Source organism: Falco biarmicus, chromosome 9 (assembly GCF_023638135.1).
Source record: "Falco biarmicus isolate bFalBia1 chromosome 9, bFalBia1.pri, whole genome shotgun sequence".
NCBI classification, from domain to species: Eukaryota; Metazoa; Chordata; class Aves; order Falconiformes; family Falconidae; genus Falco; species Falco biarmicus.
In genome coordinates this window covers 22,962,624-22,978,929 of record NC_079296.1, presented here as the reverse complement: position 1 = coordinate 22,978,929, position 16,306 = coordinate 22,962,624, and the positions used below count along the sequence as shown (strand labels likewise).

The 16,306-nt window shown below is 37.9% G+C and overlaps 1 protein-coding gene across 4 annotated transcripts in view; it reads left to right on the top strand.

Annotated features, from left to right (window-relative positions):
- The window catches only part of SHOC2 (SHOC2 leucine rich repeat scaffold protein), a 70,878-nt gene that overhangs the window by 33,739 nt on the left and 20,833 nt on the right, over nt 1-16,306 (top strand). For all 4 annotated transcript variants that reach the window (XM_056351939.1, XM_056351937.1, XM_056351936.1 and 1 more), the window contains exon 3: nt 9,849-9,986. In XM_056351939.1, coding sequence (XP_056207914.1) covers nt 9,849-9,986 — 138 coding nt within the window. The remainder of the gene's footprint in view (nt 1-9,848; nt 9,987-16,306) is intronic.

Below are 16,306 nucleotides of genomic sequence, written 5' to 3'. Positions count from 1 at the left end.
ACTTTGTCTCTGTTTTCATGCCTTTTACTTCCCTGCCTTTTGTTAACATTTCCTGCAAATTCTGTTGGTCTGCGTAGTGTTTAGATGGTTGTGAGGTTGTCAGAATCTCCCCTTATTATTTCTCCTGGCTTATATTTTGGATTGATAGTCTCCGATCCTATGGTAGTGTTCCTTGTCTGATAGATGACCTGTAGAAACTGTACTACTGTCTACATGAATTCAAAATAAGCTTCTAGAAATGCTAATCTAGGACATCTACAGCTTGCTGTGCAAGTATACAGTATTAATACTTGTTAGATGCCTTTTAGGGAAACCTGAAACTGACTCAAACATTTCGTAAAAGCTTGAGTGAAGGTAAAACATTTAACAATATGCTGTTTGCAGAACACATAGTTGATCAGATTTTAAGTGGTCCTGGAAAATGCTTTGAAACACTGACCTGTTATGGTGTGTATTGTCCTGAGGAAGACCTAGAAGAGCTGAACGTGCCAGCACTGAGCTGCTGAGAAGTAATCTGAAGTTTGGTTCTATTTTGGGCTTTAAACTGCCTTTAGCCATTAAACAACACAAACTTAAAGGAGGTGTCTGCAGTGGGGGAAAAGTTGCCTTGCATTTAAAAGAAATGTTTTTGTGAGAAAGAGGAAGTGTTATTATCTATAGTTAGTAAACAGATGTATGTGTTCTGGTATTTTTTTTCTCCCAGAATACAGTACCTCTCATTCCCTTGCATCCAGTTGCTTTATAACAGGTGGGATGATGACAGTAATGGTTCTTGTCTTTCCAATATTCAGAAGGCTGCTTAATTTTATATAGTAGTTTACTCAACTGAACTCACTCAATAAACCAAATAATGAAGAAAATATTTTCTGTACTGTGGAAGAAGATAGTCTTTTATAATTCAGCAAATTCAGGCTCTAGGTACCTAGCAAATCATTGTTACTAGTAATTGGACTTCTCTCAACACTTTTCCAGTAACATATGTATTGCTTCTACATTTTCTAATGCAATTAAAATGATTTTAATAGACTGCATAGTAAGCTGAGGTCTTGATATAAATTGTTGTACTTTCAAATATAGATAGGTTTGTTTGAATAAGATCTAAAATCACTTAAAAATCCCTTTAACTGAAAATGTATTCTGAAGTTTGGAGTTTTGTTTTTATTTTTTTTAACTTTTATTTTTTTGCCTGTTCAGCCAAAATCTCTGTTCAAGAGTTCAAGTGAATTAGGGAGAGTTCTCATGAAATGGCAGTGCTGCTTCGTGATGCTGAAAGGGGCAATATCCACTCCCCTTCTCACAGCTGCCCAGCTGCTCACTTCTGCCTCTTTCATCTGAGCTGTTCCTTGGCAAGCTGATTTTTATCTCACTGAACTATCAGAAAAATATTGTTTTGCTACTTTTGTCTACTAGTTAGTTGAAATAAGTGAAGTTTCAGATAAGACTGGAACTGGTGTAGGAGGAGGAGGAGTGGGAGGACATGAACTGGAACAGGGAGAGCTGGACCGCCACTTTTGCTTGCACTGAGCTCTTAAATCAGCTGCAGCTCACTTGTGAAACCTCACAAGTAAGATTGCTCATGTCATATAAAAGCATGTGAAGTGTACTGCAAGTGGTTTGAAGAAGGATGGATTACTGTCTACCATTGAAAATGCATCAGATTGTATTTTCAGGATCTCTTTTTCTTCCTTTTCCCCTTAGTTTCGATGTCTTGTTCCACAAAGCCCTATGTAGCTTATTGGAGTCCTGCTAGCATCGGCTCAGCCCCACCTTCCTGAAGAAATTTTTTGTTACATTTTTACATATAGTGGTGAGAATTCATTGATGCAAGTTTCTTGATGGTAATACTACCCTATGTTGCTCTTTGTGAACCTAGTCTTTCTTATAAATTGCATCCTACCTAACAGTGGTGGTAAATTTTCAGAGTGCGTCTTGCCCAGTGTCTTGCTTTCCACTGTAGCCCTAAGGAAATGTCTATATAGAAACAAGGTAAGTGTATATATGAAGCTTAACCTATTTTCGTATCAGGGATTTCTGAATCTGGTACAGCTTGTGTCTTTAGTAATTCTCAGTAGACTCTTCTTCCAAGGGTTTGACCATTTTTTCACTTTAATCTCCTATAAATGCTTTGCATCCTTAGCAAGGTCCACAAGTTTGCTTTCAACGTTGTTCTTGACTAAAAGGTCACTGTTATGCAGATGTTGAAAATATATACACACACACACACACACACATATATATACATACAGAGTGCAAAAGCAGAACTTACCTGTTCACTTGGCTTTTGAATCTCTGGTGACATCCATGGAATAAAACCTTAAGGGAAAGGTTTCCATGTGGAAGCTTTGCCAGAACACAGTCTGGAGGGATAATTGTGGAAGTGAGTTCACAAGGTGGACTCCAGCTTCATTGCCATATCTGGTAAATTGTCCATTCCACTGAGATCAAAAAGTTGAAGATTAGCATGGAAGAATGTGAATGCTTTGGTGAGTCAGACAGTCAGCACGAGAAGGATGAAAACCAGAACTGTCTTGGGATGAGGCCAAGCAAATGCTTCAGTTTGCAGGCTGTTACTTAAGCAAGCCTTTTGCATTTCTTGTATCAAGAGTTTTATTGCATTCCTCTATGTTGTGTTGAAGAAATTGTTTTGTACAATTGATAACATTTTCTTTGCAAAGACAAGGATGCATCTTATACTAGTTTTGGATATTTCTGTCTTAGCACATGCAGCTCAAATAGAAATAATACTGTCAACACAGTTGAAGTTACATTTGCATAGTTTCTGCAAGTTTCTTAAGTCTCCAAATATTGTGTTTTCTGTCTGTGAATGCAACTCTTATTCTATGGAGAATCTGGTCAGGGCTGTTCTGCAAGGGAAATATTTTTAGATTGTAATTCAGGGAATCTGCCTACACCAGACTTGGAATGTCTCTGAGACTCTCTTCTGTTCTTCCCTTCCCCCATCTACCCAATATTTAGATCATTTGTGGTTTCTTTACTACTTTGAAACTCTTTTTCATAACACTTGCACCTGTTTGGTTTTCAGCAGCATAGATGGCAAACCAGATGTGTGCAGCTGCATTAGTTCAAGTCTACTCACTCCATGCTGAATATAGTGCCTGCTTATTAAATGACTTGTTAGTTGCAAAGCTTTTCAGTGATACTCTGAATTTCATTTCCCCTTTTTGTGGCAGACCTGACAACATAGAGAAACATTTCTTTACATTATTTGTATCTAAGAACCCCTTCTTCTGTTTCAGCAGTTTGAAGGAAACCAAGTTGTGTTCCTGGGCTTAGTTGGCATGCTGATGTCTGCAAACACAGTGGCTGAGAATATTTTTATATTTTTGTGTTCTAATGTGATAAAGACATGAAATTGTGAACAGAAGTGGAGTAAATATAGGTATTGAGATGTGTGTGCTGTTGTCTAGAAGTCAGAGAAAATGCCTGCTTATTTGATGCAGTTCTGGTTCTTTTCTTGAGCTGCAGGAAGGGTAAAGAACTTGCTTTTGGCTGACTTCTGTTTTGCTGTCTGGGTTCTGATTCCTGTGAAAGCTCTTGTTGGGGATGCAGTTTTGTCTTGTCATCTAGTCAAATTCCTCATGATTACATTTTCTTCAGTCTGGCTTTAGGATAATGATTAAGTAGTTCTGCCTTTTTGATCTACTTGCAGAGCTTATAGGGATGATGCCCCAAGTGTAATTCCAGTAAATACTGACAGCCTGTTAAAGTCCAGCTTTTTTTTTTTTTCCCTTTTTTTTTTTTAATATCAATGCTACAATTATTTTAACTGTTTGAATGCTTTCGTGAGTGCTGAACAGAGGGAAATAATCACTTCCCTCAGGCTTCCCTTGCTAATGCAGCCCAGTAGGTGGTTAACATCGACTATTTGAGAACAAGCACGCTTGTTCCACGCTCAGAATGGCCAAGATCCAAGATGTGACCCTAGGTTCAGCTCCACCAGGAACCCTGGTCCTTCACTGCAAACCTGTTTCCCTCCTAGGTGCAAGACTTCACCTTTGTCTTGACCCTTCATGAGGTTCCCGTTGGTTTATTCTACTGCTCAAATCCTGCCTTGAGCCCTTGCTAAGACTGTTTCTTCTACATGTTTTACATGTTTAAAATGTTGTTTGAACATGTTTTTAATTTTATTTATATTTGTTACTTTCAGTTATAAACAATGAATAAAAAATGTTTTGCTGTTGTGTCTTGTTGAAGCTTGTTTTAGACCAGATTTTGACACTTTCTTTTCAGTTGAGCTTAGTTTGTGTTTTTGACCGATTCCCATAACTAGATACTGTTGTGCATTCAGCAAATTCTAAATATTTTACTATGCATATTTCTAACTTATACGAATATTTTAACGTTGGTACGTAAATCACTTGTGACCATATTAAAATTGCATTCTTCTCAGTAGCTTTTCTGTGTAAGTTACGGTTGTGCAGTAATAATTCAAAGTAGCTCTGCTTAACTGTCTTTTGGGCAGCTGGTCATGCACAGCAAAAAGTTCAGGCTGTCTGTTACAGTGGTGTACTCAAATCTTAGAGAGAGAAAAGATCCTGAAACTGTAAAATTGTGTTTAATTTTTTTCCAAAATCACTTCTTACAGTGATTTTACAGATACAAAAGGACGCTTACCCCAAAGAGTTTTTATAGGCAAAAGTTTTATAGGCAAACTAAAATATTTTTTCTCTCCCTCTCAGCCTCCAGTTGAGAACCTAGTGAGAGATGAATAACTACCAAAGTTATGAGAACTTTTTGTAACTTACTCCCAGTATTGCTGATTTCAGATAATTTTTCTTTACAAATTCACTCACAACCCGTGTTCTGACACACCAGCCTGAAGTCCCACTAATATTTTCATTCTCCTCTTCCTTGTGCTTTCTGTAAGTCTTGATCCTTTAGCTGTGTCATCTGGCCCAGGATTTATTGTGTCGTGAAAGATTTCATAATTTTCAATCTGCTTAAGCATGGGCAGGCACAGAGTTAATCCAGTGGAAAACAGGCTATACTACAAATTGTGTTTGCTGTCCAAGAGTGTTGCCCCGTGGGTGTATAGGTGGTGGGAGACACCAAAGCCTTTTTGCTATTGACCTATACTCTCTCCCTACATGACTGCTAATTTGTGTGTACTTTCTTTTTTTTTTTTTTTTAATGAACCGGTTTTTTAAATGGCCAAGAAGAATTTCCAGAGTTATGTAAGTCAGGGCATGTAACTTAGGCCTCTTGTCGTAACAGGCTTTCAAGGTTGGCCATGTATAATGGGACTGTAATTCTGCCTCATTATGCAGAAAACATTAGTCATTTCTTAAAGCTGGGTTTTTTTCAGCAGGTATATTTAGCTTTGTTGTACTGAAACGTTTAGGCTCTGTGCATATGCAAACAACAGCGTGGTGATTGTTCACCCCACCTTTTTTAAGGATTGCTGAGATATATGCTTAGCTGTGTTTTTAACTATGTTTTTAACTGGAAGGTGATTGGGAGTCTTTACAACCTATTTTCTCTGACAAATGCTTTTTTTATCTTGTTGAACCTTTTAAAATATAGGTTTTTAGGAACTACATGATAGGGTGTAACTAAATATTTTGTGAAGGTTATTTGTAGAGACACTGCTTTGTGTATTTCATTGTATTTCATATGGGCATTACTTCTACTTTAAAGTCTGTTGTCAAGCCAGCTAGTACATGAAATTTCTGTCTGCTTTCTTGGCAGACTTGGAGCTTCAAGTGCTTTTCTTCCTTTGCAATTACAATGCGATATAGTATACTTTTTTTTAAAAAAAAGGGGGGGGACGACAACACAAAAAAAGACAACACCTCCCAAAAAATTCCCCCCAAAAACCCAACTAACCCCAAACCATAGCTCCTTCCTAGCTTATTTTTTAATTGTCCTGAGGATGCTTGTTCTTTCAATGCTGTTGCAAGGAGTCCAGAGAGAATCCTTTATTCACTACTGTGAGCTTAAGATTTGTCTATTTTGGACATTACTTGTGGCAAAACCAGTTAGTTCATTTTACCTGTAATTGGTATTTCCATACAGTAGGGCTTGCCTTACTCCCATGATTTTGGGTATTCAAACGGTCCTTTGGTGAAGTGATGCTGGAGTTGTCCTTGTGGCGAACAGGAATGGATTGTTCTTTAGTAAACTGCTTTCTAGGTAAGGCTTATTTTGAGCTGTAGTACATTTCTAGCTGGTGTATTTCTGTTAAATTGATTTAGATACCAATGTGTTTCAGCAAGGCTTATGCGTGCACCAGGAAAGAGCAAATGTTGATTCTTTTAATGTGAGCACGATCATAAGCTGCTTGTTCATTAGCAGTTCTTCTTTTTGTACCTGAGCAAATCTTACTTTAGGAAAACTTTCTTTTTTATATTGACGTATGCTTCTTGCCCTGGCCAAGGAAAAATGCCAGATTTCAGCTGTATCTTGGTGAAACTCATTTTCACCTTTTTTTTTGAGAAGTGTTTCCTTCAGTACAGTTGCTGCTGCTGAACCGATGAGCAGGACTCTTTCAGTCACTGAAACAAGCTGGCTTTACATCGGCTCTGGGGAAAAGCATTGTGCAGATGGCCTTAAGTTTGGCCTCTTTGTTCTGGCAGATCATTATTTGTTGTATTGATTGTTTATGCCATGTGTTTATCCTGGCATAATTTCTGAAAGAGTGCTGCTGTTGTGCAGCAGCGGGGTGCACAGTGTGTCCATTCAGGGGGTAGCTGGCTGCCCTCGGTCAGCTGGGCAGAGCCGCCCCTGTCCTGTAGCTGCTCCCCGCACCCAGGCTGGGTCTGGGCTTCGCGTACTGGGATGCTTTCAGTGCTGCTGGTCATGTTAACTGCAGTGTTGCTGGTACTCGGACCTCTCACCCAGGAAAACAGTTGGAGTTTAAAAAGACAGGGCAGATGGTGCTGATGGGCCACAGTGACCAGTGTTGGCTTGTAAAGGACTGGACCCTTTTATTTCCTTACCTCTGTGTTTTCCCACACTTGTCCTTCCTAAATCACATTGATTCCTCCCTTTCCCTAAGGATCCCATAGCAACTCTTGCTGTCCCCAGTTGGTCATCTTTGCACCTCATGGTAGGTGTTCAAGCCCCATTTGCAGTAACTGTCCTCAGTCTGTGGGATGCTCTGGAGAGCCTTTCCCTTTATTCAGTGATGGGTCTCTCACAGGCCATGGGGCTGATGTCTGTCCTGGGGCAGCCAGTATTTGGGTTCTCCCACCCACTGCTGGTCCTTTGTGTGCCTTTGCGTGTGAAGATGAGCCTCTACCACATCACCTAAACATTTGTCACCTTGTTAAGCATATTGGGTCTAAGAATTTTTTCCATACGTCATGGAGAACAACAAGGGAAGTGTGCCTGCAGTGCTTTTTGTTGACTTGCATACTATGTGTTGTGTCTTAGCAATCCGAGTTAAAGTATTAAAAGAATTTCAGTTCCAACGGCACTCCACCTCCCCTCTCCTTCTGCCCTTAGTAGGAAAAAAACGTTTTGGTGAGATGCTGTCAAACTATAAGTATTATTACATCCAAAAGCAAGACTCTTTACTGAGCAATATAAACTAAAAGTTGCATGTTATAGTATCTCTTGAAATTACTTTCCTTAAGGCACTGTACTTCAATGATATGGCTTTAACTTTCGCTTCATTTCTGATCTCAAGTCTAAAAGTAGTTAGGCAGTCCTCAATCTATTTTAACGTAGAAAATTTTAATTAAATGTTTACCAGTGTTGCTTTTTAAAATGACTACATCTTTAATATAACAATATTAGGTATGACTACCCAAATTAAACCAAAGTGTTAGCTTGCCCTTGATTGTCTAAATAAACACAGGCATCCCTCTTCATTTTTCCTTCCCTGGAATTAGCTAGTAAGATGTTTGTTTCAAACACGTAGCTTGCTGTTGTCTAAGTTTTCTGCAGGTGCAAAAATGAAGTGCAGCAAATGTTGCTGCAAAAACTCAAGTCTGTCTTTTACTTCAGCAGATGTAGAGTGGGAAGAGTCAAGTAAATATAAATCAGTGTGATGAAATGAAATTTATGCCATATTTCAAATTTGACATCATTGGTTTAGGTCTGAAGTGAAAACAAATGAAAATAGCAATCATAAAGTGAAAGCTACTGCCCCAAAGTGTGTGATGGTTCTTGTTATCTTAGTAAAGATTTGTGAGGTTCTTTAAATAAAGGGAGGGATTTTGAAGACTTCCTCAAGCTCTTCTTCACCCTTCTATTGCCTTCTACACTTTGCCCGCTTGTTTTCATGGGTAACAGAAAGATGCTCCTACCACAGAACATTAACTCTTGCTCAGTGTTTTCTTAAATTTGCTTTCTGCTGCATATTAATGGCATTGAAACGTGTGGCTTATGCAGTGCTGGATACAGCCTGTTTGACTCTCGTTGCTTGGAATACACTTGAATGCTGACTTGAGAGGGGGCACATACAGTGATGGAGGAGCTGCTTAAGAACCACCTTTGCATTTCCATCTTTCTAGTTTGTAGAAAAACCATCCCAATTTGGGTTGGTAAGCACAGGAAGTAAGATCAGTTATATGTTAACAATCTAAGAAAAACAGAATAATGATGCTGTTCAGGCTGGCGCTTTTTTTTTTCTTGCTAGCTTTTCACAGCCGATTCATGATATATAGTAAGTATTGTGGTTACATGACACCTGCAAGTCAATTCAGAGTCTGAATTCATAAATATTTTATGATTTATTAAATCACCATTTGGGATTATCTGCTGATCTAATGTGTAGACACTCTACACATCAGAACTTGCTCAAGCTAGTCCTGCAGTTCAGTGGGAAAATCCTTAAAGGACCATGTCAAAGATACAACACTGAAGCTTAAAAATAGACATTCACTCCTGAAAAGGAATTTTCTACTTTTCCAAATTTGTTACTCACTGAGTCATTCTCTTATACACGAATACAGTGACCTCATCTTTATGGGGTAGAGTTGAAGCTGGTCAAATTATTTGCATTAATTTCATCTCCATCAGATGCAAAAAAATTGTGAATGCATACACATGTGTTCATGCACACTTATTTTTTTTAAACCTAACAAGCTGTTGTTTAGAACACAGTATGTTTGTTATTAAAATAGGTGAAACTACTGTATGTAGAGAGTTGTGCCTAGCTGTACTTTTAAATTAATGTGTAAACATCAGGAATGAAGCAGTTCAGAGTAAAGTAGCTCTGAACTCTAAACAAATCAAATCTTTTTTTAAGGCTTAAAAGATAGACCTTTTATTTCAAACTTTTATTTGCAGTAGCTTTGCTTGCATATATAAAATATAATACTTTGTGTAAATAGGATCACGGTTTAATTATCATATGTTGCCTTTTTGTGATGATGAAAATGATTAAAAATGGCACTCAGGACTTTGGGTGGATTATCTAGGTTGTCAGCCAAATGATTCTGATGTTTCTTAATTGGTGATTTTGTGCCTTAAAGAAATGAATAGTATAAAAACAGATCTCAATTTCTCAAAATTCAATACAGTTCACTCTCTCTGATGTTTAAACTTCTGGTCAGCCTGAAACAAGTGTGAGGTATAGGTTTTGTACTTGTATTCCACAGCTTGAACTGTCAGAAAAAAATCAATAAATATAGATTCTCTGAAGAGATCCTGTTTAAAAGCTTTATCTGAGTTTTTCAAAATTGTTGATCGGGTTTTAGATCTGATGATGAAGTTATGATCCTGTACTGCCTTATTTTATATGTAAACTTCATGGTAGCAATAACTTTTCTCAGATTATCTCGAAATCTGTCTTGATTCTTTTAATCTTTGTGTGGAAGTCATTTTCTAGAGCTGTACATTAAAGAACTTGATGTTTTGGTTTTCTTGTGTGCTTTTAGGTGAGTTGTGTAACCTCATAACGCTGGATGTAGCGCACAATCAGCTTGAACATCTTCCAGAAGAGATTGGAAGCTGCACGCAGATCACCAACCTTGACTTGCAGCACAATGAGCTCTTGGACCTGCCAGAAACCATAGGTATGTGAAGAGGCTGGAGGAAAATATATCACTATTTGAAAATGCTCAGTAAGAGGAACAAATTTAAGAATGAGTGTTTAGGTGGTGACTGTAGAATGACTGGTGTTCAGCTGAAGGCAGTTTCACACTTGAGATTAAAAGCAAGGTGTGCATGTTACCTTAACTGTAATTTCTAGCTTCTGAATTACACTATTAAATCTAGCTATGCTGCGGAGTGCAGCATGGTCTAAGAATGAGAGTTACAAGGGAAAATACCCATCACTCCTAACTGATTCAAGGTGTTCTGTGGTTATGAGTAAATATCTACAGCTTGTCTGTCCGTTCTGTAATGAAACTGAGCATATAAAGGAATAAAAGGCTAAAAGACTTGTAGTTGAAATGTAATACTTGTGGCAGATAGTTTTAAATAACATCTTTGGCTAAAGAAAAATAGAACTAGAAAGAGAAATGTTTTAAATGAATTATGTATGTTTTATGCTCTTTGGTAGAACAACTGAAAAAAACCTTCCAAGTCCACAAAGTTATCATGCCCTAATACAATAAAATACAGAGGGTTTGCAGCTTAGATTGGGAATAATGAACTGAAATAAACGCTGTCCTGGTCAGTTGCAGAATCTCATATAGGATGAAACAACAAAATAGGACTTCTATTTAATTACATCATTAAACAGATGTCAGAAAAAGATGCATGCTGTGATTTTAAAATGACAAAACCCAAGGTCATTGTGATTTTAAGCTCTTGTTACCAGAATATACTCAGAAGAATGAGTGTTATCACTTAAACATTATTTAATGTTGAACATTTCAGTATTGTACTTAAACACATAGTGAAGTGAATGAGCAGAGGAGTGAGGCACCACTGAACACCACTTTGGCTTTTCTTACAGTAGTAAATTGTTAAGTGTGGCATTACTGTGTCTTTTTGTTTAGAAAGTTTGACCTGAACAGAGTTTACATTGATGAAGTATCCACTGGAGCTAAACTTCCTTCCTGAATTGATGATATTTTTAAACTCTGGAGATCCCATCCCATCTGGAATTTGCATCTAACTTAAACAATTCATAGGCATAGCCTTTATTTTTGTAGCTATTTTGTAAGTCTTATTAAAAGCTGCTTTACATAAAACTTGTGTAGTGTATATGTCATTTAGGAAGTGAGTTCTTTGGATAAACTGCAATTATGGGAAAAATTCTCTTAAGCAAGTGTGAGATTTCCATTGTCAAGGCTTATAGACCACTATTGTTGATTCTTGTGCAGAACAGCAGTACGATTTACTGAGTTCTTGAGTGACTGGCAGTCACTGAACTTCTCAGAGGACCACAAAAATCTTACTTACAATGTGCTGCAAGACTGTGCTTACAGGGAAAAGTCTTTGAGTAGCAGAGGCACAGAGTTACTTAGGTAGTTAAGTAATTTCTGATAGATAGGAAATTGCTGACTATGCAATCAAGATAGTTTGGACTCATCTATTTCTTCAGAAAGTTATTGTAAGCTTAGGTGGTTTCTATTGAGTCAGGTTCATACCTGGTTGGACTGGATTTCTGCCTACTTTGTTTTGTTTTTCCATTGCATTGTCTTTATAGTGTTTTGAAGTTACTTATTTTTAAACATAAACAGCTGTCTTTTTACGTGCTTATCTGAGCTGAATATCGATGCTATATAGCTCAACAAACCACCAAAGACAGATGAATAATGGCAAGAGACAGCAGTGTGCTGTCGTGTCTTTAACTTTATACTGGTTCAGTCTTTGCTCCACTGGAAAATACCTGTTGTTTCTGTTGACCAAAATGTAGTAGCTGAGCATGTCTTTTTCGAGTGAAAACTTGAAATCAGAAATTGGTATTTGTGCTACTTAATTCACAAGCAGCCAGAATTGAAATCTGACGGGAAAAATTTTAAACTCCAGCTTAAATGATAATAATCAACCTACATTTGTACAAGTTTCAGAAAAGGCAGTCGTAGCCAGTTCAGCAACATTGGCTTTATTTCTTAGTCATCACAGTTTTTGATTCAACATTAAAGCAAGTTGTGGCTTGATTTTTAGATTACAGCTTGCTTTGTGGTTAGGATTGTTCAGCGAGAGACACAGAGTACTGAGAAAAACCCAGCAAGTAAATGGCGCGTGGCTGCCTGGCATGCATCTGCGGGACGGCCTTTCCAGCCTCTCCATCTCTCACTCCAGTTTCTCTTCCCTGCTCGCGGATATCTACCTGGTGTTTGGCACAACTGGCTTTTCTTTTGCAACATTTACACCCAGGTTTCAGTATGCTTCATATATCAGTGTTGTTAATGTTTCCCCAGTTCAGTCAAACTGGGGTGGGGGTTGCAGACCGGCTACAAAAAAGACTAAGCATATTTGCTCATTATAAATAGTTAATGTATTATGAGCCTATGAGCCTCCTGTTATGGAACAGACTTTCCATTACTGCCAGGTCTCTCCCTCCCTCCCTCACTGACACTCTTTTGATGGAGGCCTCTTTTTTTTTTTTTTTTTTTTTTTTTTTTTTTTCCTTGAGAGATGTTTTTGTCAACTTGCTTTGAAAAACAAACAGCCCCCTTCCTTTTCTGTTTCTCCCTTGCCCCTTCCCTGTCTCTCGACAAAACACCTTGCACAATGCTTCTTTAATTTCACGGCTGGACTATCTAACCAAGTTTTGATTTTACCACAGAAAGCTTTCTGAATCTGCCAAATAATAATAATAATAAAAAAAAAAGTGGGGGGGAAAAAAAGAAGCTTTTTTTCTGACTAACAATACTGTACTGAAATGTTCCGGAGCGGTGAGGAAGGGATGTTGGAGGGTGACATGCTGGGGAGTGGCAGGGAAGGGATTATGCATCAGAAATGATTGCAGAGGTAGCAGAGCCAACATACCCACTCTGTAAAAATACAAAGTTCTTGTTTCAACTAACGCTGTATAAGCACACTTTCATGCAGTAACAAATGTCGATTTTAGATATTAGTTGTCAGGAAGTGACCTAATGTCTTGCTTCATAGATACTGGCTTAATACATTCATATCTGTATTTCTGTTGATTGAAAATTGCGAAGTACTTTGTATGTTAGATCACTTCCTGTATGAAAAATGAGCTTTGTGGAACGGCTTAGCAAGTTCCAGGAGTCTCAAATCTAGAATGAAAACTATAGCGGGATCTTAGCTGCTTAGTGTTTTAATTGCAGATTCCCCCGCCCCCCCCCCCCCCCCCCCCATGTTTGGGTTTTTTTTGGGGGGGGGATTATAATCTACTTTTGTTTACACAGTGTCTTATCTCTGTATACTTAGTTGGCACACTAATATATCCAAAAGATATATATAAAAGAAGGTGAAGAACATACCATTTATATTAAAATAAATAATAGGACTTCTGAGACAGACAGAAAGCAAATTTTGGGTGGAGTGAAGTGTTTCTTTGGATTACAAACTGGCTTAGAAAATTTTGTGCTGCAAATACCCCATTGTGTGTGTTCCCCCTTTGAACTTTTAATTTTAGCATTCTGTACAAATGTGTTCACATTTTCTTATTTAAAAGCACAGAAACACTTATTTGAGAAAGAAATTCAACAGAAACAGAATTACAGCTTTTAAAAAAAATCAGATTCTTCATCTGTTTTGTAATTTTCTAGTTTTGTGTGTTTACGTGTGGGTTTTAATGTAGTCAAGTGTGCCATACTCATGGACATTTAAGGCAACTGGCGTTTTAATAAGAAAAATAATAGTCAGTTGTAAATGTTCCAAAATGATACTTTAAAAGCACAAAAAATTCATCACTGACACACTTTCCAGTGTCTGACATGGCACTGTTCCTGAGAGATGGTTAGGAAAATGAGAGGCATATTCAAAGCCCTGTGTTATACTTCTGCCCTTCGCTGTGGCAATAGCTCAGAAGCTGAAATCACAACTCTTATGAAAGCAAATACATGGAGTAGCTTTGCCATTTTTGATGGTTGAAATTGTGCTACGAACTAAGCCTCTAACTAGCGTACCTCTTGAGAGCACTGTTACGCCTTTGAAAACATACAGTTGATGAAACATGAACTGTTGTGACCAGAACTGGGCATACGTAGTTGGTACATCTCAGGTTATACGAATTGTGGTTGAGAGCTTTAAGCCTCTAGAAATCCTAGTAAAGATACTTTTGTAGAAATGGTATTTTAAGTTTAGCAGGATTAGCAAAAGCTGGAGAAATCTTACTCTGAAACATCTGACAAATGTGCTGGTCCTGATGAGACCCAGCAGAGCACCTGCAGCTCCCCTGGCGCTCAGGGGTGATGTTCATATGTGACTGATGACTTTGATTTTACTAATTACTCACCATTTTGATGGAGCAAAGTGCACATCTCCTGTTCCAGCTTTGATGGCAGTATTCTTATTCTTAAAATTTAATCACATGACCTAGTGCTTTGGTCTGTGAGCATCCAGTACTTTGCAGGATCAAGCCTGTTTCCGTAGGCTCACATCGGGAGATTCGATCGGCGTTCAGTGCTTTGTCTAAGGTTTTGTTCTTGGGCTATGCTGTTAATGAAACATTTTTAATTAGATTCTTCTAGTACTGGGTAATTGCAATAAGCCTGGCCTTTTCTTTTTATGGTAGAAGGGAGCGCCTCCCACATTTTTACTCTCATTTTTGTGTTATTACAAGCCTTTGCTGGTTCTCATGGTGGTCTCATAAAGGGATTGAAGCTTCTGGTTCTTGTTGGCTTCAATTCTAGACTTAGTAAATGTAAAGCAGTGAAATTGGCTAGAAAACAGTGAGTGGCAAGAGAGGGTAAGTGGGAAGTGACTGCTCACTGCCTCCTCCAACAGCAGAATGGGAGGGATGAAGCAAAGCTGTGAGGTGTTGACCTTAAACCAGTAAAAAGCAGACTGTGTTGCATGCAAAGGGTGGGGAACATTGGGGCTCGGTGCTTGCACAGGTTGCTGTAGATGCTAAAAGCTCACAGGGCAATGTGACAATTATGCAGAAGAAAAATGTGTCAGTTGCTTCTAAATTCGGGAAGTCGCTGGGCCACAAGCTGTTGCATCTTCCCCCAGCTCTTGGGGAAGTTTCAGGGTGTGCTTTCACCTTTTCTTAGGTTCTTCTCTTGGTATCTGCTGTTGGGCATTTTTTTCTGGAGAGAAGATACTAGGTGGATCTCTGGTCTACATACAATAATTCTCACATTCCTTAGTTAGCTAAAATGATAAATGTATATTCATGTGTTACACCTTTTATAAGTTTATATAGTAAAGCAGACTTAAACTCATCTATCACTTAAAGGTTAATGTTTTTTCTGCATTGCCAGTTAGGTATAAACTGTTGTTACAGTGTGATTTAATTTATATAAATCTTTAATTTCACAGAATGGTTTTAAATAGTCAATTGAAAAGGAAAATAAGACTACCAATGAAAAAAATAAATTTATTTCAGTTGCATTGTGCTACTGTGCATTTTACTCAATTCGTACTTCACAACGGTTTCTTTGATAGCACAAAATAAGTGCTTTTGACTCTGCAATGGGAAGTGTTTTTGTATTTTTGTATCATTTTCAGATGGTCATAACTTCCCTTTGTTTTAATAAATAAATCTCCAGTGCAAGCCTGATATAGTTAAATACATATGTACTGGTTTTCTTTAAAAATTAGGCTAGCTTCTGTTGGCTTATTCATTTTGAGTGTATTGATTTGGCGTGTATTTATGAAAATACTTTTAATTTTGGTTGGATATTCTGCCTGGTAAGACTAGGATGGGGACAGTTTATTTTAGTGAATGTGCATGCCATCACAGAGTAATTAGATGCAGAGACCAATATGTACAGATACATTATAACTGCAGCTCAGCATTTTCAGAATGATTTGTATAGTGCAAAAAGAAAAAGCCCATAATCTTATTTTCTTTATGTAAGAAGCAGGCGTGAGGGAAGAGTGATTCAAAGGAACACATCAGAATCAAGACAAGAAGGTCTATTAGTTACATGCATTTTGATGAACGCATATTAAATGAAGTTGAATTTTCATAGCTTAGAGAGTTTCAGAAATATGTCACTAAGAGTTTGTGCCCTCTAGCTTTATGCAGGTGTTGTGCGCTGCATGTCAGATACTTGAGCCTGTGTCACTCATGTTTTGCCAGCATCTTGCATGCATCTTTCACGTGTATGCAGTTGGCAACAGTTATGGTCTTGGACCCTGCTGACCCTTGTAATTTTTGAGTCTGAATCTGTCTCCTATGCTGGCCTGGTATATCAGGAGGTATTGGTGGTTGAAAACAAAAATTAAAATACACTGAAAAGCACTTTACTGTTAAAACGGTGACATCCAGAGTTTGTAAATCAAGCTTTGTGTTGTG